The sequence below is a fragment of the Bos grunniens genome, chromosome 3, assembly GCF_055505025.1.
Source record: "Bos grunniens cultivar Pamir isolate PY7600 chromosome 3, Bosgru_T2T1.0, whole genome shotgun sequence".
NCBI classification, from domain to species: Eukaryota; Metazoa; Chordata; class Mammalia; order Artiodactyla; family Bovidae; genus Bos; species Bos grunniens.
Window position 1 is genome coordinate 62,490,118 of NC_141167.1, and position 27,359 is coordinate 62,517,476.

General features: G+C 38.8%; 1 protein-coding gene across 2 annotated transcripts in view; it reads left to right on the forward strand.

The window, feature by feature from the left end:
- Window positions 1-27,359, forward strand: part of DNAI3 (dynein axonemal intermediate chain 3) — an 84,353-nt gene that overhangs the window by 40,298 nt on the left and 16,696 nt on the right. The window contains exons 12-18 of one of the 2 annotated variants that reach the window (XM_086390874.1): window positions 142-228; window positions 3,796-3,924; window positions 6,922-6,995; window positions 9,719-9,866; window positions 11,180-11,267; window positions 20,524-20,654; window positions 25,950-26,013. In XM_086390874.1, the coding sequence (XP_086247000.1) occupies window positions 142-228; window positions 3,796-3,924; window positions 6,922-6,995; window positions 9,719-9,866; window positions 11,180-11,267; window positions 20,524-20,654; window positions 25,950-26,013 (721 nt within the window). Of the gene's footprint in view, window positions 1-141; window positions 229-3,795; window positions 3,925-6,921; window positions 6,996-9,718; window positions 9,867-11,179; window positions 11,268-18,408; window positions 18,920-20,523; window positions 20,655-25,949; window positions 26,014-27,359 lie in introns of those variants that run through there. The other variant, XM_086390875.1, reaches the window with a different exon arrangement.

Consider the following 27,359-nt stretch of genomic DNA (forward strand, 5'->3'; position numbering starts at 1 on the left):
GATATAGGCTATTTTTTATTATCCTCCCAAGGTGATTGATTTATCAGAGTGCATACAGTACCAATAGATTTTTTTAAAAGTTCAAGACTCAATTTGCTAATTCCTAAAACTATGTTATAATAACATTTATTTCTCTTTTAGGTTGTCATGTGGGATATTACTGCACATGCCGATCGAATAGAAAATATCAAGGCAGGTGGTAGTAGAAGTAAAAAAGTCACTCTCAAGGTTAGTTTTTATAACTTTTAACCTGCAAGTTTATTCTATTTAGGAGTTTATCAAAAACTATATGACAGGGTTGCCAAGCTAAACAAAGACTCAACAGAAAAAAAAATATTATTTCCTGTTTTCGCATCTGCTGCAAGCACATTTTGAGTTGGCTTTTATGTAGGCCCTTGAAACAATAGAATGGGAAATACTAGAGATCCCTTCAAGAAAATTAGAGGTACCAAGGGAACATTTCATGCAAAGATGGGCACAATAAAGGACAGAAATGGTATGGACCTAACAGAGGCAGAAAATATTAAGAAAAGGTGGCAAGAATGCACAGGAAAACTGTACAAAAAAGATCTTCATGACCCAGATAATCACGACGGTGTGATTACTCACCTAGAGCCAGACATCCTGGAATGCAAAGTCAAGTGGGCCTTAGGAAGCATCACTACAAACAAAGCTAGTGGAGATGATGGAATTCCAGTTGAGCTACTTCAAATCCTAAAAGATGATGCTGTGAAAGTGCTGCACTCAATATGCCAGCAAATTTGGACAACTCAGCAGTGGCCACAGGACTGGAAAAGGTCAGTTTTCATTCCAATCCCAAAGAAAGGCAATGCCAAAGAATGCTCCAACTACTGCACAATTGCTCTCATCTCACACGCTAGTAAAGTAATGCTCAAAATTCTCCAAGCCAGGCTTCAACCGTACGTGACTGTGAACTTCCAGATGTCCAAGCTGGATTTAGAAAAGGCAGAGGAACCAGAGATCAAACTGCCAACATCCATTGCATCATCAAAAAAGCAAGAGAGTTTTAGAAAAATATCTATTTCTGCTTTATTGACTATGCCAAAGCCTTTGACTGTGTGGGTTACAATAAACTGTGGAAAATTCTTCAAGAGATGGGAATACCAGACCACCTAACCTGCCTCCTGAGAAATCTGTATGCAGGTCAAGAAGTAACAGTTAGAACTGTACATGGAATAACAGACTGGTTCCAAATAAGGAAAGGAGTATGTCAAGGCTGTATATTGTCACCCTGCTTAGTTAACTTGTATCATGAGAAATGCTGGGCTGCATGAAACACAAACTGGAATCAAGATTTCCAGGAGAAATATAAATAACTTCAGATATGCAGATGATACTACCCTTATGGCAGAAAGTGAAGAAGAACTAAAGAGCCTCTTGATGAAAGTGAAAGAAGAGAGTGAAAAAGTTGGCTTAAAGCTCAACATTCAGAAAACTAAGATCATGGCATCTGGTCCCATCACCTCACTGCAAATAGATAGGGAAACAATGGAAACAGTGACAGACTATTTTGGGGGCTCCAAAATCACTGCAGATGGTGACTACAGCCATGAAATTAAAAGGCGCTTACTCCTTGGAAGGAAAGTTATGACTAACCTAGACAGCATATTAAAAAGGAGAGACATTACTTTGCCAACAAAGGTCCATCTAGTCAAAGCTATGGTTTTTCCAGTAGTCATGTATGGATGTGAACTGATGCTGCTGCTAAGTCGAGTCAGTAGTGTCTGACTCTGTGCGACCCATAGACAGCAGCCTACCAGGCTCCGCCATCCCTGGGATTCTCCAGGCAAGAACACTGGAGTGGGTTGCCATTTCCTTCTCCAATACGGATGTGAGAGTTGGACTATAAAGAAAGCTGAGTGCCAAATAATTGATGCTTTTGAACTGTGGTGTTGAAGAAGACTCTTGAGAGTCCCTTGGACTGCAAGGAGATCCAATCAGTCCATCCTAAAGGAAATCAGTCCTGAGTATTCATTGGAAGGACTGATGCTGAAGCTGAAACTCCAATTGTTTGGCCACCTGATGTGAAGAACTGACTCATTGGAAAAGACCCTGATGTTGGGAAAGATTGAAGGTGGGAGGAGAAGGGGACGACAGAGGATGCGATGGTTGGATGGCATCACTGATTCAATGGACATGAATTTGAGTAAGCTCCAGAAGCTGGTGATGGACAAGGAAGCCTGGCATGCTGCAGTTAATGGGTCGTAAAGAGTCAGACATGACTGAGCAACTGAACTGAACTGAGGCCCTTGATTAAAAACACCACAAAACAGATTGTACTGTCTATCCCATGAGTTCTTTTTTGTGGTCACTGTTGTTAAATAATGGAGAAGGCAATGGCAACCCACTCCAGTACTCTTGCCTGGAAAACCCCATGGACTGAGGAGCCTGGTGGGCTGTGGTCCATGGGGTCGCTGAGAGTCGGGCACGACTGAGCGACTTTACTTTCACTTTTCACTTTCATGCATTGGAGAAGGAAATGGCAACCCACTCCAGTATTCTTGCCTAGAGAATCCCAGGGACAGAGGAGCCTAGTGGGCTGCCGTCTATGGGGTCGCACAGAGTCGGACACGACTGAAGTGACTTAGCAGTAGCAGTTAAATAAAAGAGCCAAGGGATTCTCTAAAGTGATGCAGTTGAAAAAGCACTCGAGAGAAACTCCACGTAACTAGGCTTTAGATCACAGTTTCATGAGTTTGGGTATGTTCCCCTATCCCCAAATACCCACAAGCATTGATTTTCTTGCATATAAAATGAGTTACAGTCCTTCCTGGTAATAATATGCTCTGACTTGTGAAGCTGTGGATTCTGCCAAGAGGTCTGAGAAGAGATGCCTCAGCTCCCAGCTCAGTGCTTACCTACCATTTGTACATTCCCATCCCCAGTCCTTCAACCTGAGCGTCATAGATCTCCAACCAAGAAACCATGGATGTGGTCTTCTGTGCACTTAAAAAAAATACTCCTTCAAAAATGGAATCTCATTGGTTCTTTTGGGTATGGGTCATTCATTCTTGTAAAAAGTTTAGAGGTAAAATCTTACCCTAAACTGAAGTGGAAAGAAGCTAATGTAATTAGGGGCTTCCCAGGTTGGGCAGTGGTAAAGAACCCACCTGCCAATGCAGGAGATGCCAGAGATGATCCCTGGGTCGGAAAGATCCCCTGGAGTTGGAAATGGCAGCCCACTACAGTATTCTTTTGCGTGTGTGTATGTGTACTTTAAAACAAGTACTTTTTAAAACATTTATTATGCTCGTGGATTCAGTGGGTAGGCTTTTAGAATGGGCTTAATGGGTTGGCTTGTTTCTGTTCCACTCTCTTTGGTGCTTCATCTGGGGAGACTGGCATCTTGAAGAAGGGGGCTACTTGATAACTTGGGGTGGGATCATCCAAAGGCATCTTCACTCACATATTTGAGGGGCGATGCTGGCTTTTGACCCAGGCTTCCCCAGGCTGCTGACTCTACAGGTGCCCCTCCACCTGTGTCTCTTAGAGGTGTCTTCACATGACTACTTTAGACTTTCTTCTAGAACATCATAGAGCATCACTTCCACTGCCTGCTCCAGTATTTTTGCCTGGAAAAGCTCCCTGGGAACTGAAGCGGAAAGAAGATAATCTAATTACCTAACTATATAATACATAGAAATAGTAATTTATGTTTTTCCTTGAACTAGTATTTCTTCAAATTATTGATTTTAATTAGAATGATATGTCAAGTATGAGTTCTTTCATCAGCTCTCTGAAATTAGCACATAACTTTCTTGTAACATTTTACAGCCTATGTTTCTCCTTGAACCAGAGAGTAATAAAGAAGCAATATATATCAGACACTGTGCAGTCTCCTCAATAGAAAGTGGACATAGGAAAGTAATTACAGATATACATTGGCTGCCTGATACATTTGAGGTGAGTCTTGATGGCTTCATACTTTTCTCCTGCTGACTTGTAGGGTTTTGGAAAATTTTATTCAAAAAGAATGTTTCAAGTAAAAAATTTATCTGCATTTAAATTGTGAATTACCAGGAACTAAACATCACACACTGTGTCACTGTTGACAAACCAAGATCTGACTTGGGGATGAGAAGAAGGCCAGGGTTTCAACTTCCATGGTTTATAAGCCACTAAAAAATGTAGGTAGTGTCAACACTGATATAATACAATAATGGAGAAAATGAAGGTTGTATAAATAGAAACAAATATTTTACACCTTCGCAAATTTAAATTTTATGGTTTCAGCTGTTTAGAGCGGACAACTGTGAAGATCTGTGACATGTGATAATGTGTCATTTTGCAAAGTGGTCGTGAATTGAGTGCGTCGTGAGGCTGATAGGTGAAAACTCTCGACACTTGTGCCGTGAGTGAGCCCGGCTGACTGCCCAGCATTTGTGCTGCAGTTTCGCTTTGTAGTTGTGTGCTTTACCTGCGAAGTCTGGTATTTGTGAATCTGAAAACTAATAATCCTCCCAAATGTTTCCCTCAAGGAACTAGGGGTCTACTATGTACTTTGAAATATTAAAAGATGAGAATACTGAAGAATATTCTAAAAACTTAAGAGTTATGAAGGGAGAAGGCAATGGCAACCCACTCCAGTACTCTTGCCTGGCAAATCCCATGGCCAGAGGAGCCTGGTAGGCTGCAGTCCATGGGGTCGCGAAGAGTCGGACACGACTAAGCAACTTCACTTTCACTTTTCACTTTCCTGCATTGGAGAAGGAAATGGCAACCCACTCCAGTGCTCTTGCCTGGAGAATCCCAGGGATGGGGGAGCCTGGTGGGCTGCCGTCTATGGGGTCACACAGAGTCGAACACGACTGAAGCGACTTGGCGGCAGCAGCAGCAGAGTTATGAAGGGTGATTAGCCCTTCAGGGTATTCAAGTGGATTATGCAAAAATACAATTACTTTTCAAAGTTCTAATGGGCCAAAATAAATACAATGAATCAGAATATCATAATCCTGGATTCTATAGTTTTCTAAGCTAAATAATATTGAAAGAAATTTAAAATACGCACATTTAAATTTTTTAATTAAAAAATAAAGAGCAAGTAGCAAAATGAAGAAAAATATTTGCCCCAAATATGATAAAAACAAATTTTCCAGTAAATAAGCTAAAGACATATACTGAAAAACAATTAGCAGATAAACAGGAAAATCATTCAGACTTTCTAATAATCAAAGAAATTAATCATAAAGCAATAATAATGTATTATTTTGGACCTATTTAATTCTTACATGAGACTTTCAAGTATTGTGTTAGAAAAGATGAAATGGTGAAATCAATAAACTGTAACATTCCTGGTTTCAATATAAAAGTTTTAGAATACAATTAGCCAATGTGGTTCTTAAATCATTCACATTTTCAAAGTTTTTGACCATTAATATAAAACTTGGGGAATTTATACAAAGAAATAATCCAATTTGTGTCCTAAGATACACAGTCACTTTCGTATCTTGACAAATCATGTCAAAGTGTATCCGTGAAAAAGATTGGAAAAGGATATAAGGTAGAACTATATTTGATTTTAAAAACTTCTATTTCCCAAACTTTCATAATTATGTTTTGTTTTTTTTTTCAATCATTAATGCATAAAGCGCCAGAGTAAGTGCAAGTCTGGAGTCTTGAGCTTCCTACAAGAGGGAAGCCTTCTTAAAGGGGAAGGAAACATGGGTTCCTGATTGTTTGTCAATCACAGTGGAAGGTGACAGCTGTAACTGAACCTGACTGGGCTCAGGCCACAGCAGAGTCAGCCAGGCTTCCAGGGTCCTCGCTCCTGTGACGCCCACAGGCCTTAGCACTGCAGCACGCGTATTCTCCCACCCCTACTGTCACTGTTTATTTGCTGCTGGAACCCTCCACCTTTGCCGTTTTGCTCATCAGTTCTATCGGGTAGGTAGGGCATTGTAAAGTCATTTTTCCTGTTGATTTGAGAGTAGCGCTCTCATCAGTCAGTCAGTTCAGTCGTTCAGTTGTGTCCGACTCTCTGCGACCCCATGAATCGCAGCAGGCCAGGCCTCCCTGTCCATCACCAACTCCCAGAGTTCACTCAGACTCACGTCCATCGAGTCAGCGATGCCATCCAGCCATCTCATCCTCTGTCGTCCCCTTCTCCTCCTGCCCCCAATCCCTCCCAGCATCAGAGTCTTTTCCAATGAGTCAACTCTTCGCATGAGGTGGCCAAAGTACTGGAGTTTCAGCTTTAGCATCATTTCTTCCAAAGAAATCCCAGGACTGATCTCCTTTAACGCTGTCAGAGGTTGCCACAAACAATCTTTCACCTCATTTGCGAGCTGGCTGGTTGGAAACGTGGACCTTCGGGACTCTAAGCCACTAACCCTCCTTGGACTCCTCTGTGTGCTAGCAGAGTTGTGCCACTAATTACTGAAAGAATGCAGGTGCCCAGTATTCACTGCATGCTGTATCTAATTTAACACCAAGCCTCTTATCTATTGATCTTACCTGCTTAACAATCTCATAAAAGCACCTATGTTCAGCTCCATAATTAACAGTGAAAAACAGAAGTTTTTCTATTACATTTTGCATTTCTAATAATAATAGTAATAAAGTTATGGCATATCATCTATATATTAAAAACCAGAATGGTTTATGACTATATAGGTAAGTTTTCAAATTGCAGTAACTGAAAAATCTTAGGATGGAAATTTATATTCATACTAACTAAAACTAATTTTAAAATGTAAAAATGTTTCTGTGAAAAAGGACTGGAAAAGATGTATGTCAGAATTATATTTGATTTCAAAACCTTCCAGTTTCCAAATTCTGTGTTTGTGTTATGTTCTTTTAAAAAATGTTAAAGAAGAAAAAATTTTAACATAAAAAGCTTTGAGAAAAAAGTCATCACTGTTCTAGGTACACAGAACTTATTTCTAGCATTTTTAAAAATAGATTAACAGATTGGGAAATGTCTTTGAAAATCGAAGTGGAATATCCTGTCAACTTGTCACTTGTTCGGCAGACTGGTATGTCTTATTTTAATCATTACCTATTTGTTTTTAAACAATATAATCTTTATCTGATGCTTATTAGATTGTTGTGCTCTTCTGTTCCTTAAATAATCTTTGTTGCAGCAATTAAGCCTGATTAACTAAAGGACAGAATTTTACATTGTTGCTGGTTTAAAAAAAATCTTCTTATGGATACGGATATATTGTAAAAAGAAGAATGAACTAGATTTCATGATTGGTAGTATTGTATAAACATTATCCATAATTATTCTGGCTCTTCATAGTCACATACTTGTAATTTTGCAATGTTTGTTTATATTCAATTTTATCTCACAATTATGAAGATGACAACATTTAATTTGGTAAAGTTTCTTTTAGAAGGTGGAAGAGTCTTGCACTTTTTATTGAACATTTATTACAAGTGTTTTTATAAATAATTCAGGAACTATGTTGAAAAATGTTTATTTTTAAAACTTGTATCCCTCAATTTATAGAACTGAAAATTCATAGTGAAGTAGGACATATGAATGGGAATAGTATTATCTACATCCAGATACTAGCAAAACTTTACGATTTCAAATAGCTTTGACCCCCGTAGAAATCACGACCCCTTAAGCTTTAGGCACTGATTGCAGCAGAAGCAGCTGTGGAATGGCAGATGAAGGCATAAATAACTTGAATTAATTAATCCTGTGGACATGTATTGGGTAAGGTTCTGTGATTACAAGCAACAGAAATTGACTATAGTTACCTTAAGTGAACAAAATTAATTTATTGGAAGTTTATGACAATACTGTAATACATGCTTTAGCAGGTTAACTCTTTTTATATTGTCAATAACCCTGAAAAAATACTTATGGATCGAGGAAATGAGACTTTGAAGACAAATGCATCATCTACCTATAGCTCACTATGTATATGGTGAATAGCCAGAATGAATGGCCAGCCTCTTCCATCAGAAGGGATCAGTTCCAATCATTGTATAACTGTTCAAGATTCAGAGAAGAGATAAACCCAGAAATAAACCCATATGTATGTGGTCAACTGACTTTCAACAAGGGTACCAAGGCAATTTAGTGGAGAAAAATCATGTTTCAACAAATGGTACTAGGACAAATGGGTATTCACCTGCAAAAGAATTACCTCACACTCTCTACAAAAATTAATTGATTCATGTTGATGTATGGCAAAACCAATACAATATTGTAAAGTAATTAGCCTCCAATTAAAATAAATAAATTTATATTTAAAAATTAATTGAAAATGAAATAAAGAGCTAAATGTAAGAGTTAAAACTAAACAGCTCTTAGGAAAAAAACATGGACACACATAAATATAAGTGTTTATGACCTTGGATTAGGTAATGATTTCCTAGATATTACACCAGCAAAGGGAATGCAAATCAGAATCACTTTTGATTAGATACCACTTCACACACACTAGATAGCCAAAATAAAAAAGACCAAAAAATAGTGAGTGTTGTTGACAATGTAGAGAAATTGGGATCTTCAAGATAAATAATACATCTGGTAAGGATGTAGAGAAATTGGAATTCTCAGAAATGATTCAGTTGCTTTGTAAAACAATCTTAACAGTTCCTCAAAAGATTAAACATAGGTGCTACCATGTAACCCAGCAATTCAAGTCCTTACTACATATCCAAGAGAGATGAAAACCTACACCCACACAAAACTTATCAACAAATGTTCATAGCAGGATTATTCATAATAGCAAAAAGGGAAAGTAACCCAGTTTTATTTATTCATTCATCAGTCCACCAAATGATGAAGGGATATAAAGTGTAGTATAGTCCATACAATGGAATATTATTTGACAATAAAGAGGAATGATGTGCTGATATATACTACAACATGAATGACCTTCAAAAACATGCTAAGTGAAAGAAGCCAGTCACAAAAGACCACATATTGTATGATTCCATTTATATGAAATGTTCAAAATAGACAAAGTTGTAGAGACAAAGGAGATTAGTGGTTGCTCAGGGCTGGTGGGAGGGACTGAAGGAAATGGGGAATGACTGGTAATCTGTACACAAATTCTTGGGGGAGAGGTGATATAAAATCTTCTAAAATTGATTATGGTAATGGTTGGCACAATTCAATTAATATATTAAAAACCACTTAATTTTGTATTTTAAGTGAAAGAAAGTGAAGTAAAAGTATTAGTCACTCAGTTGTGTCCAACTCCTTGCGACCCCATGGACTATAGCCCACCAGGATCCTCTGTCCATGGGATTTTCCAGATAAGAATACCGGAGTTGGTTGCCATTCCCTTCTCCAGGGGATCTTCCCCACCCAGGGATCAGACCCACATCTCTTGCATTGTAGGCAGATTCTTTACCACTGAGCCATCAGGGAAGCACTTTAAGTGTACTTTAAGTGGGTGAATTTTGCGGCATATGAGTTATATTTCAATAAAGTTCTTAAGTTTTTTCAAAAAAGATTGCATCACAAAAAAAATTGTCAGTTGCCAAATTCAATTGCCATGTATGATAATATTAGTCTCAATACTAGCAAAATCATTAAATAATCCTATAAACTTTATAATTCTCTAAAATATGAAATGCAAAATAGCCCCATTTCATTAAAATCTTAATTTTGGAGATATCAAATATAGCCATAATCACAATGTCAATGTATAGCAGCGAGGATGGTAGTCTTGAGGTTATACCTCTTCTTTGTACTTAGTTTAAAAATAAACTGTAAACTTTTTTTAAGCACAATATGCTTTTGGGATATCAGACCACAGAAAGCCTTAACCCCTCAACCACAGGCAGAGAAAAAGAAAGAAGAAAGTATTGAAATTCCTTTTGATATACCATCTACTTTTCTGCATCTAGATCTCAGCTGGAAACCTCTCTCAAAGGTAAGTAACATGGGATTTAGTCCATTTTATTTGCTTATATACACTATATAGTTTAAAAGTAGAGCCCCTCAGATTAACACAGGGCATTACAACTCATGTATTCATTCAACCAATAAATTCTTTCATTGAGAAGTATTATGTCTGCCTAGGTCAAAACAGAAATCACAGTTACCATGAACTCAAGATGGATATTTGTTCATGTATAAGCAAGCAGCAACTTACCAATGTTTTTTTTTTTAACAATTATTCATTATTACATAGCAGTTGCTTAAAAATTAGTAAGCTCTTAAGTTAGCCCAGAAAAGCTAATTTTATCAGTCCTATAGCCAAAATTCTACATGTTTTACCCATCAATAGTAGAATTGTATCACAATACTTATGACCAAATAAAACTGAAGGTAGCTGAAAGAAGAATTATTTGTAGTTGTCTTCAATGGCAGAGCTTGGAGAAAAGTAATTTTAATTTAAGAAAAGTAGGGCTGTGAATGAGATGCATGTGAGAAGTATGAAGAAACTTCTGACATCGATGGCTCTTTTTCTTTGAAATGTCTATTTCTATTTCCAAATTTAATATTTTTATTTTCTTTTGATTTACAAGTATCACTAAAATTACGTTATCATGCATTTGTTCCCAGTGGAAGGGAAAGCACAGAGGGGTGGGAATATTCATGAAGTAACTAGAATTAGAAATTTTCTAGGCAGGATTTATAGAGCTGTAGATAGTTTTAAAAGGAACAAGTAAACAAAGGTCACCTGAGACTAGTTGTCTACCATGTGGACAAAATTTCTAACGGAGAAAAGTGGGGAGGGAGCCATGAGGGGGAAACGCTGTGTGTGACGGTTTCCCATTCTGGAGCAGAGCTGGGCCACTGGCGGAACTCAAGGGCTTGTATGTCCCTGAAGGGACTTGACAGTTCCAGGGAGGTGCAAGGTCCTGCACAACTGTTTAGAACTTTCTTTAACTGAAAGATTTAGGGAACAGGGAAACAGGCCATTATTTTATATTAAAACTAACAATAAGATAGTATGAAACAGAAGACAAAACAGTTTGAGAAATTTAACAGCATATGAGACTATGGGATTTGGAAATGAGCCCCCAGACAAGCTCCCCTCAGTAGCCTGGCTTTAGAAACTGTGGTTTAGGTGCTTTCTGTGGGGAAAAGCAACCAAAATCTGAGGAAGAATGGAGAAGGGAGGAAGAGAGAGAAGTAGGGACATAGCCGTGTGGGGACAGAGGGAAAGGCAAGAATAAATCAGCCATGGACAGTTTAAGGATATATGGTAATAATCATTCCTATATGTTCTCTCAAAAGATAAGGCTGTCTAAAGGCGAAACAACTTTAGACCACTGCCCAACCAAGTTAAGCCTGAGCGAAGACAATCTCCTTTTCAAAGCACAAGGTAACTGCCTTTGCTTATTAAAAAGGCATTTAATAAGGTTCCAGAGTTAGTAGTTTCTTATGTCTAAGGTGACTACTTGCTGGGATAGTCTAATTTGTAAAAAAAAAAAAAAAAATACAGAAAAGCAAACCCTCCAGTATGGAATTTTACAGTTGCTGTGATAGCTACACCAGGCACGCTGAAACTGCCTGTATACACCAGAAGACTTGATAGAACTCAGTTCAGTTCAGTTTCATAGTTATTGAGCACATTCATATATTTTTGAAAGCTCATTATACTAAAAAATTTAATGAAGATCACTTAATGAGTATGTATGTGCTCAAAGAATAATTCTACAGAATGGAATGCATCTCAAGTCTAGCAAACTAAATTATGAAGTACTCAGAAACAAACCACCATTCTCAATCAGAATAGAAAAACTAGTGTTTATACAGCACCATAATAAAACTGAGTAGAGAAAGAACAATTGATTTTTAAATATATCGCAACCTGTACAGCCTTTTGGAAGTAATTGAAGGGTGTGCTTATAGGCTGTCAAAACTTAAAGGTACGGATTAATATCCCACCTGGAGAGCAACACATAATGAAAGTATACTGGAATCACTAGCAGCTGAAGTATTTTCCAAACATTTGCCTTATCAAAAGGACTTACATTTATAAATTGTTCAGTGTTAAGTAATAAGACACATAAGGCAAACATAATATAACTAATATCAAGCTTGGGCAAAATTCACCTTGAAGGTATATTTTCATAGCAACAACCCAATACCTCATGCTGAAAAGAAAAAAATGGAATCACAGAATTTTTAGAGACATTTTCAAAGCAATATTAACACACTGCATGTGTTTTATGTACTCGGGCCTCCTTCATTCCAGAGGGTGAGTACGGAGAGCTCCCTCCTGCAGCTCCTCCTCTTTGTAATCCACTATTGGTTTCCATGGATTGAATTCCAGCCATGGGTCAGGTACTGTGCTAATATTGCACTTGCTGTTATTCATTTAACAGATATTTATGAAGCATTTGTTTTATGCTAGGCCTTGGGAGTGCAATGCTGAGCAAAATAGACACTAGTAATTAGAACAGTCCTACAAGCTGGGAGTTATCATTATCAATGTAAAATTAAGAAAACCAAGACTGTAACTTGTAAAAAGTTATCGATGTCCTAATCTTATTTTTTTAACCTAATGAAAAAAGATGATCATCAGGGTATTAGTGCTTTTATCCAGTTTATAGTAAGGGTACGATTATGGCCTTTAAAGTGTGGGCTTTTTTTCCTTTTAACCATTTGATTGAGGTATAGTAAACATACAATAAAATGCACATGTTAAAATGTTCAATCTGATATATTCTGACATATTAAAAACCCGTGAAACCATCATTGTAATCAAGATAACAAGCTTATCCATCACTTCCAAAAGTTAACTCCTGTAGGGACTCTCTTTGCAATCCCTTCCTCCAGGACCTCTCCCACCTCCACTCCCAACCCACCACTGATCCACTTTATGTCACTAAGAGTTTGCATTTTCTAGAGTTTTCTGTAAATCACACAGTTATACTTTTTGGGTCTGTCTTCTTTCAGTCAGCTCATTATTTGGGGATTCATCCAAGTTGTGTATATCCGTAGTTTATTCCTTTTTATTCCAGAGAAATATTTCATTGCATGGATATACCACAGATGTGTATTCATTCCACTGTTGATGGGCATTTGCATTGTTTTCAGCTAGGACATAAATAAAGCTTCTGTGAATGTTCATATGCAAGTCTTTGTATGGACATATGCTTTCATTTGTCTTGGGTAAATATCTAGGAATGGACTGATTAGACCATATGGCAGGTGTATGTTTAACTTTTAAACAAACCACCAGTGTTGTCCAAAGTGTTTGTAACCGTTTACATTTCCCCCTGGCAGTATATGAGAGTTTCCTGTTCTCCTACATCCTCACAGTTGGTGTGACTGGTCCTTTCAATTTAATCATTCTGAAATATGGTGTGTGTGTGTGCTCTGCCACTCGGTTGTGTCCAACCCTTTGCAACCCCATGGACTGTAGCCCACTAGGCTCCTCTGCCCATGGAATTTTCCAGGCAAGAATACTAAAATATGTTATTGATATCTTATTTGCCTTTATCTAATGGCTAAAGATGTTGACCATATTTTCATGTATTTGTTTGCCACCTGTATATCTTCCCTGGTGAAGTGTCCAAAATTTTTGTCAATTTTTTAGTTGTATTGTTTGATTTCTTATTATCGAGCCTTATGAGTTCCTAATATAATCTGCATACTAGTCCTTTATCAAATACATGATTTGCAAATATTTTCTCTCAGCCTGTGATTTATACTCTAATAAATCATTGTGTTATTCTCCTAACATTTCCTTTGAAAAGCAGAAGTTTTTAACTTTAATAAAGCTAAGTTATGCTCCTTCTTGACCCAAAGCAGAGGTCTTTCTAAAGTGTGCTTTTTAAAATGCATTATGAAATATGACTACTTATTTAAAAAAAATATGAATTGTAACTTTAACATTCTTCAAGTGAGTATAATTTCTATTGATCCTTCATTTCTTTACATTAGACTCTTAGCCCATCTCTTTCTGATGATTGCCTAAATATGTTACCATCTCAGGAGACAGAAACCTTTTTTTCCTTAGAGAACATCATATTTCATTTTAGTGTAGGCACAGCTAACAATAGGGAATGGGCACATAAAGCTCAACGTGGTAAGAGAATTATTTAGAAATACTGTCATCCTTTAACTTTTAGAGGATAATTTCCCCATTGTTATTATCGTCATATCTGTATCTATTCAAAACAGATATGAAATGTATTAAATTCCTACAAAGTTCCAGTGTCTGAGGATATATCTGTGCATAGACAAGTCCCTACTTTCAAGGAGCTTACATTCTGGTGGGACACACACTAAAATAAATGACAAATCCATATCTGCATCTGCTTAAGGAAGGGACTACATAAAATAAAACTTGAAACATGACCCAAATGCCATCAAACAGGAGCTTCATCAAATGAATGTTCTCTTTCCAGACAAAATCATTTTGTTGAGATTTTTTTGGTTTAGTCACTAAGTTGTGTCTGACTCATGATCCCATGAACTGTAGCCCACCAGGCTCTTCTATCCATGGGATTTTCCAGGCAAGAATACTGGAGTGGGTTGCCATTTCCTTTTCCAGGGGATCTTCCTGACCCAGGGATCAAACCCATGTCTCCTGCATTGTAGGCAGACTCTTTACCGACTGAACCATCAGGGAAGCCCAAAGTCACTCAGTCATGTTTGACTCTCAAATACCCTAGTTAGAGCTCCAACTCCTGATAGCTGACCGGCAACAGGAGGCAGAACATGGCCATAGTAATGCCTTTAGAGATAAGAGGCATGTGTTAGAAAGATCCAGGGGATCACCAAGTTAAGTCTTTCACTTGATCCCCTGGGTCTTTCTAACATATACTTCTTATGGCCCTTGGAGATTCCTTAGAAAAAGGTGTATTTGACTAAATCAGCTCAGAAAGGAGATATGGCATATGTTTTTAATTCTCATCTGAGACTATAGTTGGCCATGTCCTCTTACCTGTATTAAGTTGATATGTCAACAGTACCACAAATCAGAAAAAGACTTAACTTTCACTTGGTGATCCCCTTGGATCTTTCTAACATATGCCTCTTATCTCTAAAGGCATGACCATGTCCTGTCTCCTGTCGCCGGTCACCTTTCAGGAGTTGGAGATCTAACTATGGTATTTTGAGATCTTCCTTGCACACGCTGCCATCTATCTACCTACTCTGGCCAGATTTGGACCTGTTGACTAGAACACACTCATAGGCTTCTCTATCACATTTTGCTTGTTATGATGGGTTCACTGACTAGGAATCACAGGTTCATGCTGTTCTACCATCGTTTTCCTGAGTTCCTTCAGTTTGTGTCTGGTACTCTGTTGCCATCTAGTGGCCACAGGCCTGTCACGTTGCTGCTGCTAAGTCGCTTCAATTGTGTCCAACTCTGTGCGACCCCATAGATGGCAGCCCACCAGGCTCCTCCGTCCCTGGGATTCTCCAGGCAAGAGTACTGGAGTGGGGTGCCATTGCCTGCCAAGTTAGAGCCATAAAAGCCAGTGCTCTTCTAAATAGTAACTTTTCGATAAGGTTTTTTAATTTTTGCAATCAGTCTGAATCTCCTTTCTTAAAAAAGAATTCTTTCTATATTTCTTAAAACTTCTCTTGCTATTGTGAATGGGGATTCTTTTTTGAAATTATAATTTTGAATTTATATTAAGTATAAGACAATGCTAATTTCAAAGCAACTAACTTGGCTAAATCTTTTAGTTTATCTAGAGATTCTCTTGAATATTCTTTGAAAGCAACTCTGTGAATCCTATTCACTTTGTCCTTTCTATCCATTTCTTTCATGGTAAGTTTTTTCTAGTGTTCTTTTAACAAATAGTGGTCTTCAGAGAGATATTTTCAGGAGCCGATTTTATGAGTCCAATTGTTGTATCTCCTCTTATCAAGAAAAGCACTAAAGTCCTTCATGGTGATGATGATTCCTCATGATACCAAAAGCTTCATGGTACTAGTAGAAACCTTCTGGAAAAATATGTGCTTAGTTGCATATATTCCCTTTTCACCAAAATAACATATATACTGATTTTTCCCCCCTGTGTCTTTGGAGTAATTTTTCAGAGCTTTTTGAGGTGCTGTCTTTATATTCTTATAAGCAATAGGATGTAGATTTTGGATGCTGGGTTTAAATTCAAAAGCCACAATTTATTATTTGAACAGATCTGTCTGTGCCTTTTCCCCCCATGTGTTTGAAAGGAGAGAGATGAAACTAAGGGGAGCAAATAATAGCAGCAACTACCTCCTAGAGTGTTATGAAGATAAAATGAGCTAATACATGTAAGCTGTAAGAACTGCTTATCATCAACTCACAATCAGCATTAGCTACCATCTGTGAGACCTTGGGCAAGCTACTTAATCTCTCTGACCCTCAGTTTACTCACCCTTGAAGGAGGATTAACACTTCAACACCTTGGGAATTATTGTGAGAATGGAATGATATGGTTTAGTGCACACAGCTTAGTGCCTGGTATGTAGTCAGCACTCAGTAAATGTTAGCAACTATTAGCAGCTGCTGATGGAAAATTCATGACCTGTGTGGATGATGTTGAATTCAATACATATCCAAGTTATTCCAGGCAAGTCTGAATAAATGCAGCTGATGATAACATTTTTCTCAGGCCTCATCTTCTTTGACCATCAAATTCAATGCTATTGACTAAGCCCGTCTTCTTGGAGCTCCCACCTTGGATTCTGAGACTTTCCTGATCCCTCTTTAGTGTCCCTCCTCTGATCCTTTTCCTGGCTGCATTTTGCCCTGCTGCCCTCTCATCAGGAATTTACTTGAGCTGTGTGTTTTCCCTGTTGCACACTCTCCCTTTGATAACATAGTGTGCTCTCCCACCTGTGCTGAGGATCCTTAAGTCTTGTCTCTCACTGTCTCTTTGTACTGAGCCCACCCCACCCATACAACGTCAGTGCATCTAGAATAGAACTCATAACATGAGTCACCCCTGCCTCTGTCCTCAGGCCCCCATGCCGTCTCTCACAGAGGATAACTAAATCTGTGTCCACAATGCCTTTTCCTTTTCGCACATTTGCCTTTTCCTTTGCATTATCAGCAGTGACCCTTGGATGAGACACTTGGTTCCCCTTGTTAGACCAGGGGAGCACTCCCTCAGGAAACATTTTTTTTTGAGGGTATTAAATCTTTTATTGATTATACATGATAATGGATGATACACAAGCTTCATTCCCATCTAAAACTTTATCTGGTACCATAATTCAATTTAGATATATTGCATAGGATGTGCCAACAGTCATTAATAATAATAATAATAAAAAAAACTCCATGACTTTGCATGGGTGACCCTTTAAATGGTCACCCATTTAAACTCCAGGTCACAACACAGTAACTGTCAATTCAACTACACCAAGGTTCTGAAGACAACAGCTTCTCCACCAAAGCAGGTTGTAAATAAATTTCAAATGGAACCTGGCATCACCCTGAAGGAATTCTATCTTCACACAGTAGTTTACCAAAATGGCTTCAGAGTAGACTAACTTTACGCAGCACATTAAAAAAAAAAAAAAATGACATTTAATTCAGCATCATGATCGTACTATTACATTTAGCAATCAACAGCATGGGTACAAAAACAAAATCTACATTAAACCCTTTGTTGGAATGCTTTACACTTTCCACAGAACAGAAACTAAAATAACCTGTTATACAATTAGTCACAAGTACAGTCCTCGAGTTTTTTGCCCATACACATGAGTATTGTCTAAAACATGTCTTCTTTGTAGCACCTAGGCCCTGCCACCACTGTGCTCAGCTGAGTTCACAAATCTGTTGTAAGCTGTAGCTTCCCTGTCACTTCTCTGGCTCTCTTCTCCTGCTAAGCTTTGTTTCCCAGCAGTAATTAAAACCTTCTGCCACTGCCATAGCTCCTGCTGCTGCTGGAACCACCATAGCCACCTTCATTTCATGGTTTGGCAAAGTATTGGCCTCCACCACCATAGGGGCCAGAACTTCTGCCTCCAAAGTTTCCTCCTTACATGGGTCCAAAATTTGAAGATTGATTGTTGTAATTGCCAAAATCATTGTAGCTTCCGCCACCTCCAAAATTGCTTCCGTCATTACCAAATCCGTTATAACCATCCCCACTGCCAGCATATCCGCCACCACCACGGCTGCCACCAAAGCCACCTCGACCACTGAAGTTTCCTCCACGACCAAAGTTGTCACTCCCACCCAAACCACCTCCACGACCGCCACCAAAGTTTCCAGAACCACTTCGACCTCTCTGGCTGGATGAAGCACTAGCCATCTCTTGCTTAGACAGGGCTTTTCTCACTTCACAGTTGAGGCCATTCCCAGTGTGGTATTTCTGAATGACAATCTTGTCTACGGAGTCATGGTCATCAAAGAGTACAAAAGCAAAGCCTGTCTTTGCCACTGCCTCGGTCAGTCATGATTTCAATCACTTCAGTTTTCCCATACTGTTCAAAATAATCTCTCAGGTGATGTTCTTCAGTATCTTCTTTAATGCCACCAACAAAAACCTTTTTCACAGGTAAGTGGGCACCAGGTCTTTGAGAATCTTCTCTTGAGACAGCCCTCTTGGGTTCCACAACTCTTCCGTCCACCTGTGTGGCCTTCCTTTCACCTCCTCCACCGTGGCGTATGTGACAAACCCGAAGCCTCAGGGGCGCTTGGCATTTGGATCCCTCCTTACCACACAGTCTGTGAGCGTTCCCCATTGCTCAAAACGGCTCCTCAGACCCTCGTCAGTTGTTTCAAAGCTCAATCCTCTGATGAAGAGCTTCTGCAGCTGTTCAGGCTCTTTGGGAGACTGATTTAGACATGACGGCAGTGGAGGGGGGAAAGACTTCAATGATGCTTTCTCTGCAGCATCCATGGGCAGAAAGGAATAACCTAACGAACGTATCTCAGCAAACATTTTTTAAGCACATATTCCCAATGAACATGTATTTATTTACAATGTATTTATGTATGTTCTACTCTGGTAATATATTTATGTACATTATTTTAAAAAGAGAAAAACACATAAAAATGAGAGTGAAGAATTTGAAATAAATATTTTAATTTTATGTATTAAATAGATATGAAATGCCTTTTTTGCTCTTGCTAAATGCATTGTGAATAATATCTTTTAGAAAGAACAGTGTGGTTGAATGTGTCTAGTTATTTCTTGAAGTGTTGATGACACTGTGTAATACAGATAGTTAAAGATCCCATGTTTGGCTTACTTTGGTATTTGTTTTTAATGTCTTACCCAGTATGAAAAGGGATTGCGCAAAGTGTATAGATCCCAAACAAAGGAAGTGTTGGTTGACTATGCTTACTAAATCATGATGATTATCTTTTACTTTTGTCTGAGATTATGGCAAAGTGTTTTTGAAATGCAAAATGTATTTTTAGTATAGTTGAAGTTTTCTTCTCCTATTTAGTTTTCATTTATACTTTTGTTGGTTCTTCCATGGTTAATATAACCCAGAGGATATATTAAAGGTTTGTGTGATGAGTAAAGTATTGTGAGCTTAACATTTCTTTATGATCTTTCCTAGGAATATAATATCATGTTAAAAAAAAATAAGTGATTTGGAAAAATGCCCAAGATATATCTTTAAGAGAATAGAAAAGAAGGATGTAAAGCTAGAAAACCCACTTAAAAAATAAACTGTCTATATATAATCACCAAAAAGTAATAGAGGAAAATAGACCAATATTTTAATAGTGATACCTCTGGGAAATGTGATAATGAATGATTTTTGCTCTTTTATTCGTGCTTTTCTCTCTTTTTAAAAGCTTCAATTAACATTTATTAAGATCTCAAAAAATAGCATTTACTAATTTTAGATTAATTAAGATTAATCAGATGCTTTTTTTTTTCAGATGCTTTTAAAAAGATAAAAGTTACAGATGACATTTGAATTTCACCCCCTAGTTTAGCTGTGCTCATACTGTTTACACGGAGAACTATGATACAGTATAATCATTGAAGTTCTCAAACAATAAACCTGAAATAATCAGCCAGCATTAAATAACGTTCAACATGCTGTATTTATGACAAACACAAATAACACGTTAGATGGATTTAGTTTTTAGCAGTTAAAAAATTTACACGTGAAAGGCTAACCTTGAATTATTTTTAAAAATTGCTATATGATGCCAACTGTATAAAAATAATGTGAATTGCTCATTAGAGATTGTCAAGGGTGTTAATTCAAGAGAAATATCAATGATATCTCTTATTGAGAAAATCCAAGGGTGTTATATAACCTAGAGGATGTATTTTGTGTCCAGTATACTGTCAATAATTCTGAGATAATATAGATATTGTAGAAGTGACTTTCAGACTGTGCCATGGAAACTTTTAGAGCCCCTGAAAAGTGGGCAGAGGAGTCTTCCCTTTCCAGTGTGTGGAAAACCAGAGCAGTGTGGCTTTGATCAGGTTCAAAGGCAAGGGATTCCATATAAACTGTGTCTTGAAAAATGCATTCTACTGCTAAATTAGAAGTCTAAAAATTCTTGGACTTATGCCCACCACACTGGGGAGGAAGTAGGGTGGATATGTGTGAGAAAGGACAGAGAATATAAACTAATCATATTTTAGAAGATCTTTCAATGTAAATATGTGCTTCTTCTATCCAAATATCTCTAAAAGAAAAAATATTAGCCCAGAGCAAAGCAGTGAAGGCAGGAGAAATGAACCCATACCAGAATCTGGAGAATGCATTGAGCAATATTCTCAAGCCAATAGATGACTTCTGCACCAAGTTCTTTGTGGGAACAGAGGTGAGTTGGAATTACCTGCTTCTAAAATTAGCATTTAAATTACATTTAAATATATGATTATGACCTCTATAGTATGTTTGTCTTATGAGGGCTTACAATACATTTTTTAGTCTTCTATCTTTTGGCTTACAATATTTATCCTGTTTTCATATTTTTATATGCTTGTTTACACTTAAAAAATTTAACCTCAATGTCTCATAGGTTCATATTTGAATAGTCTATCAAGTTCTTAGATGTCTTTAAATTCATAAATGTGAACAGTCTATAAAATTAGATATGACTTTCTACTAATAAAAGACTATAAAAGTAAGTATGACTCTTTTTACTAATAAATTATCAACTTGCAAATATTTATCAAACACCTATACCATATGGAAAAACTATGCTAAGTGTTTCAGATTTACTAAGAAAATATATTGTTTTGTTAGGCCAGTACAATCTAATAGGAGAGTGAAAAACTCACTCAATTCAAAAGGTAAATAGCAATTGGATATAGTAACAATAATGACAAACTATGCATAAACATGAAATTTACCATCTTAACCATTTTTTTGTATACCATTCAGTGGTACTAAGTATATTCATATCGTTGGGTAACTCTTACCACCATCCGTCTTGAGAACTATTTCATTATCCCAAATTAAAGTTTTGTCCCAGTTAAAGCAGTAACTCTGCATTCCCTACTGACTCCAGCTCCTGCGACCACAATTTTACTTACTTTCTCAATGAATTTGACTGTTTTAGTAGTCAAATGCAAGTGGAATCATATAATATTTGTCTCTGTGCACACCAAAGTTTTATAAGCCAAGGATGACAGCTTCAGAAAGAAAATCTTTAAGATGATTTATGGACGGAGGTTACTGACATTGTACAGGAGACAGGGATCAAGACCATCCCCAAGAAAAAGAAATGCAAAAAAGCAAAATGGCTGTCTGAGGAGGCCTTACAAATAGCTGTGAAAAGAGGAGAAGTGAAAAGCAAAGGAGGAAAGGAAAGATATACCCATTTGAATGTAGAGTTCCAAAGAACAGCAAGGAGAGATAAGAAAGCCTTCATCAGCGATCAATGTAAAGAAATAGAGGAAAACAATAGACTAGGAAAGACTAGAGATCTTTTCAAGAAAATTATAGATACCAAGGGAACATTTCATGCAAAGATGGGCACAATAAAAGACAGAAATGGTATGGACCTAACAGAAACAGAAGATATTAAGAAGAGGTGGCAAGAATACACAGAAGAACTGTGCAAGAAAGATCTTCACAACCAAGATAATCATGATGGTGTGATCACTCACCTAGAGCCAGACATCCTGGAATGTGAAGTCAAATGGGCCTTAGGAAGCATCACTACAAACAAAGCTAGTGGAGGTGATGGAATTCCAGTTGAGCTATTTCAAATCCTAAAAGATGATTCTGTGAAAGTGCTGCACTCAATATGCCAGCAAATTTGGATAACTCAGCAGTGGCCACAGTACTGGAAAAGGTCAGTTTTCATTCCAATCCCAAAGAAAGGCAATGCCAAAGAATGCTCAAACTACTGCACAATTGCACTCATCTCACATGCTAGTAAAGGAATGCTCAAAATTCTCCAAGCCAGGCTTCAGCAATACGTGAACCATGAACTTCCAGATGTTCAAGCTGGTTTTAGAAAAGGCAGAGGAACCAGAGATCAAATTGCCAACATTTGCTGGATCATGGAAAAAGCAAGAGAGTTCCAGAAAAACATCTATTTCTGCTTTATTGACTATGCCAAAGCCTTTGACTGTGTGATTCACAATAAACTGTGGAAAATTCTTCAAGAGATGGGAATACCAGACCACCTAACCTGCATCTTGAGAAACCTATATGCAGGTCAGGAAGCAACAGTTAGAACTGGACATGGAACAACAGACTGGTTCCAAATAGGAAAAGGAGTACATCAAGGCTGTATTTGTCACCCTGCTTATTTAACTTCTATGCAGAGTACATCATGAGAAATGCTGGGCTGGAGGAAGCACAAGCTGAAATCAGGATTGCCGGGAGAAATATCAATAACCTCAGATATGCAGATGACACCACCCTCATGAGAGAAAGTGAAGAAGAACTAAAGGGCCTCTTGATGAAAGTGAAAGAGGAGAGTGAAAAAGTTGGCTTAAAGCTCAACATTCAGAAAACTAAGATCATGGCATCTGGTCCCATCACTTCATGGCAAATAGATGGGGAAACAATGGAAACAGTGACAGACTTTATCTTTTTGGGCTCCAAAATCACTGCAGATGGTGATTGCAGCCATGAAATTAAATTACTCCTTGGAAGGAAAGTTATGACCAATCTAGACAAGTATATTAAAAAGCAGAGACATTACTTTGTCAACAAAGGTCCGTCTAGTCAAGGTTATGGTTTTTCCAGTGGTCATATATGGATGTGAGAGTTGGACTATAAAGAAAGCTGAGCTCAGAAAAATTGATGCTTTGAACTGTGGTGTTGGAGAAGACTCTTGAGAGTCCCTTGCACTGCAAGGAGATCCAACCAGTCCATCTTAAAGGAAATCAGTCCTGGTTGCTCATTGGAAGTACTGATGTTGAAGCTGAACCTCCAATATTTTGGCCACCTGATGTGAAGAGCTGACTCATTTGAAAAGACCCTGATGTTGGGAAAGATTGAAGGCAGCACGAGAAGGGGATGACAGAGGATGAGATGGTTAGATGGCATCACCGACTCAATGGACATGAGTTTGGGTAAACTCTGGGAGTTGGTAATGGACAGGGAGGCCTGGTGTGCTGTGGTTCATGGGGTCGCAAAGAGCTGGACACGACTGAGTGACTGAACTGAACTAACTGAAAGCCTGACACCCTTGGCTTTAACTCCTCTTCAGTGACTTCTTCATGATACATGAAAAATTCAAACTCCTTACACCAAGGCCTGTAAGTTTCTGCATAACTTGCCTCCTTTCTCTCTCTCTACCTCATCTGTACCAATCTCCTCACTCTTTCTGCTCTGATTTTTTTCTCTCTCATTTTTTGTACCAAAGTCTTTCCTGCCTTTCAGATCCCTGCACTCCTTGGAATGAATGACATTCATCATTCAGCAGTTATTTACTGATCATTTAATATATGCTGGGCACTGTTCTTTGCCCAGGGAATATAGCAGTGAACAGAACAGCTAGAATTCCCTGCCCTCTAGGGCCTGACATTCCAGTGGGGCACTCTTCTACCAGCCCTTGCTGCGGCTGACTGATCCTTCTACTTTGGACAGGTAATATAAGGGAGTTTAAGGGGGGCAGAGGGCTGAATCAGGAGGGAGTGGAACCCTGGAAGCAGAGGCCAGGTTGACGGTGATCTCAGGTGGGCCCACCCAGGGGTGAAGAGGGCCTGAGCAGTGGGGACAAGAATGTCACATAGGTGTAGGGGGAGTGGAAGTGTCAGAACTAAGTAACCAGATGGATGTGAAGGTTTCCAGCCAGGTAGCTGGCGCTATAATGGATGTGTGTGTGTGTGTGTGTGCTAAGTCACTTCAGTCATGTCCAACTCCTTGTGACCCTGTGGACTGTAGCCCACCAGGTTCCTCTGTCCATGGGATTCTCCAGGCAAGAATACTGGACTGGGTTGCCATGCCCTCCTCCAGAGGATGCCCACTGCCCCTGCCCACCAGGGATCCAACTCATGTCTGCCCGTGTCTCCTGATTTGCAGGTGGATTCTTCACCCACTGAACCACCTGGGAAGCCCAATATAATGGGCTCTTAACAAATATTTATTAACTGGGTACAAATTATTCCTTTGACTCAGTTCAGTGTCAAAGTTCCTCATTTCAGCTATGAGAGCCAGGAGATACTAACTCTCTTAGAGGACTTTAGTAAAGGCTGAGGTCACACACATAAAGCTCCTGACAACTCCAGCAAGCACTGTCAGTTCAGTTCAGTCACTCAGTCGTGTCCGACTCTTTGTGACCCCATGGACTGCAGCACGCCAGGCCTCCCTGTCCATCACCAACTCCCAGAATTTACTCAAACTCATGTCCATTGAGTTGGTGATGCCATCCAACCATCTCATCCTCTGTCATCCCCTTCTCCTCCTGCCTTCAATCTTTCCCAGCATCAGGGTCTTTTCTAATGAGTCAGTTCTTCGTATCAGGTGGCCAAAGTATTGGAGTTTCAGCTTCAGCATCAGTCCTTCCAACGAATATTCAGGATTGATTTCCTTTAGGATGGACTGGTTGGATCTCTTTGTTGTCCAAGGGACTCTCCAGAGTCTTCTCCAACACCACAGTTTATGGTGTTGGAGTAAACCCCATAGCCCCAAGGGTGATGTGTACAGTAGACATATCCCAGGTGCCTGTTCCCTTAGACTGTGCACCAAGAGGGGAGGGAAGACTTGTCCTCAGACTCTGAATTTCCAGCACCAAACACAGTCCTTGTCTGTCAAGTGAGTTGACATGGATGAGTGAAAGAGTGGCCTTGGTTGCTTGAGATTGTCCTACACTTTGTATAAATCAAGTGTTTTTGCATCTCCCCTCCCTCCCCTATAATCCCAATCCATCCCCTTTTCTGAGTCCTCTTAACTCATTTTTTGATACACCCTTCTCTGTGTTTTCCTTTTATTATCTGGTGGAAAAAAAATGAGATTAGGAGATTATGTCTGGGTTTTATATCTATAGGATGGTGGCATGAGACTAAATTTTTTCTCTAAACCTCTCCCCATCTCTGTCATTCACTGGTTCTCTCTGTCTTTCTCCTCTGAGTGGTAATTTCTGCCTACACCAGGTTCCTTTGTCTTCTCTTCTCCTTAAAATGGCCATAAATAGAACTGGAATATATATTAATTGTTATGTTGTTTGGTTGGAACTTTATTTCCTGTTCTCAGCATTCAAAGATGATGAGTACTATATGATGAATACATATTTCCTCCTTCTCTCTTATTGCATGATTTTTTGTAACATGCTGAGAACACATCACTGAATAAATCAGATGAGATCCCTCCCCTTCTGGAGCTTTACATCCATTGGGACAATTTTCTGTTAACAACAGACTCTGGAAACCCAGCAGCTGGACTTTCTGTAGCTAGATTATTTCATAATTGCCTGAGTTCTTCCAATCACTGTGTGTAGATAAAAACTCAACAAATTCATTTGCTTGTTTAATATAAAATCAAGTAATCATTTTTGAACCTTCCCCCATCACCCTCACTGCACCCAACTGTCATTTGATTAAATCAACTTGTTGCTTTGTGTTTGGGTTGCAATCAGTCTTAGCACATGAATGTGAGGTTTTCTGTCTCTTAAGTTGTCAGTGTACTCATCAGAAACCTGTCATGTTTTTAGGAAGGTGAAGTGATATACACAGATTGGAAAATGGAAAGAGACCCTGAAACTGGCCGATTTATGGGTGAGGTTTTTTTCCTTCTTTATTGTTTCTATATGTTTCCTATGATTTTTCAATAATTCAATTCATTTATTTTTAATTGAAAGATAATTGGTCAACAATATTGTGTTGGTTTCTGCCAAACACCAACATGAATCAGGCATAGGTATACCTATGTCCCTTCCCTCTTGAACCTCCCTCCCACCTCCCTCCCCATCCCACGCCTCTAGGTTGTTAAAGAGTCACACAGCAAATTCTCATTGGCTACCTATTTTACATATGGTAATGTACATGTTTCCATGTTATTCTCTCCAAACACCCCACCCTCTTCTTCCTCCCCCTCACCATGTCTGTTCTCTATGTCTGTGTCTCCTTTGCTGCCCTGCAAATAGGTTGATCAGTACTGTCTTTCTAGATTCCATATATATGCATTAATATACAGTATTTGTTTCTGACAACTTCACTCTGTATAATATGTTCTAGGTTCATCCTATGAGTAAGTTTTGATGATTGCTCCATTATTAATAAGCTGTTTCTTTTTTCCAAAGCACCGAGGAGCCCTGGCCTGCCTTATGGGAGGGAAGGCATGTGAGGTTCTGACCCTACACTTGCTATTGAAGTGAGGGCTTCAGATAAGCCGCACCATTGTCACCTAGGAGCTTGTTAGAAAAACAGGATGCTACCCCAGGCCTACTGAATCTAAATACAGATTTTGATAAAATTCTCCAGGTGATTTGTTTTCACACCAAAATTTGAGGAGCACTAATCTGTTGGTGCTTAAATTATGGAGACGCTTGGACAATTCAATTTTAAAACAACAATGCTGTTTCAATACTTCAACAACCCAGTAGCTCAGCAGTGTGAAAAACCTGAGTCAAGGTGAAATTATAAGCTAAATTCACCAAGATCTTGAAGACCTCAGCACTGTAAGGGAGAAGTAACTCTAGGGGCTGGGACTGGTGGTGTCCACGTGTTCCCCTGATCCTAGGCCCAGACTCTGGGCAGCTGAACAGAGGTATGAGGGTCACACCCAGGTATGAACAAGAATCAGAGTCAATGATTCAGGCTTCCCTGCTGGCTCAAGAATCCACCTGCCAAATGCAGGAAACGCAAGAGACTGGTTCAGTCCCTGGGTTGGGAAGATCTCCTGGAGAAGGAAATGGCAACCCGCTCCAGTATTCTTGCCTGGGAAATCCCATGGACCGAGGAGCATGGCAGGCTACAGTCCATGGAGTCACAAGGGTTGGGCATGGCTTAGCGACTAAACCACCACCACCAATAAGCAAAGTTCCCCGTCAAAGCTCAGAGCCTTGGGACACACTACAATTACAACCACTTGCTTTAATGCTTTGGATTTTATCATGGCATGA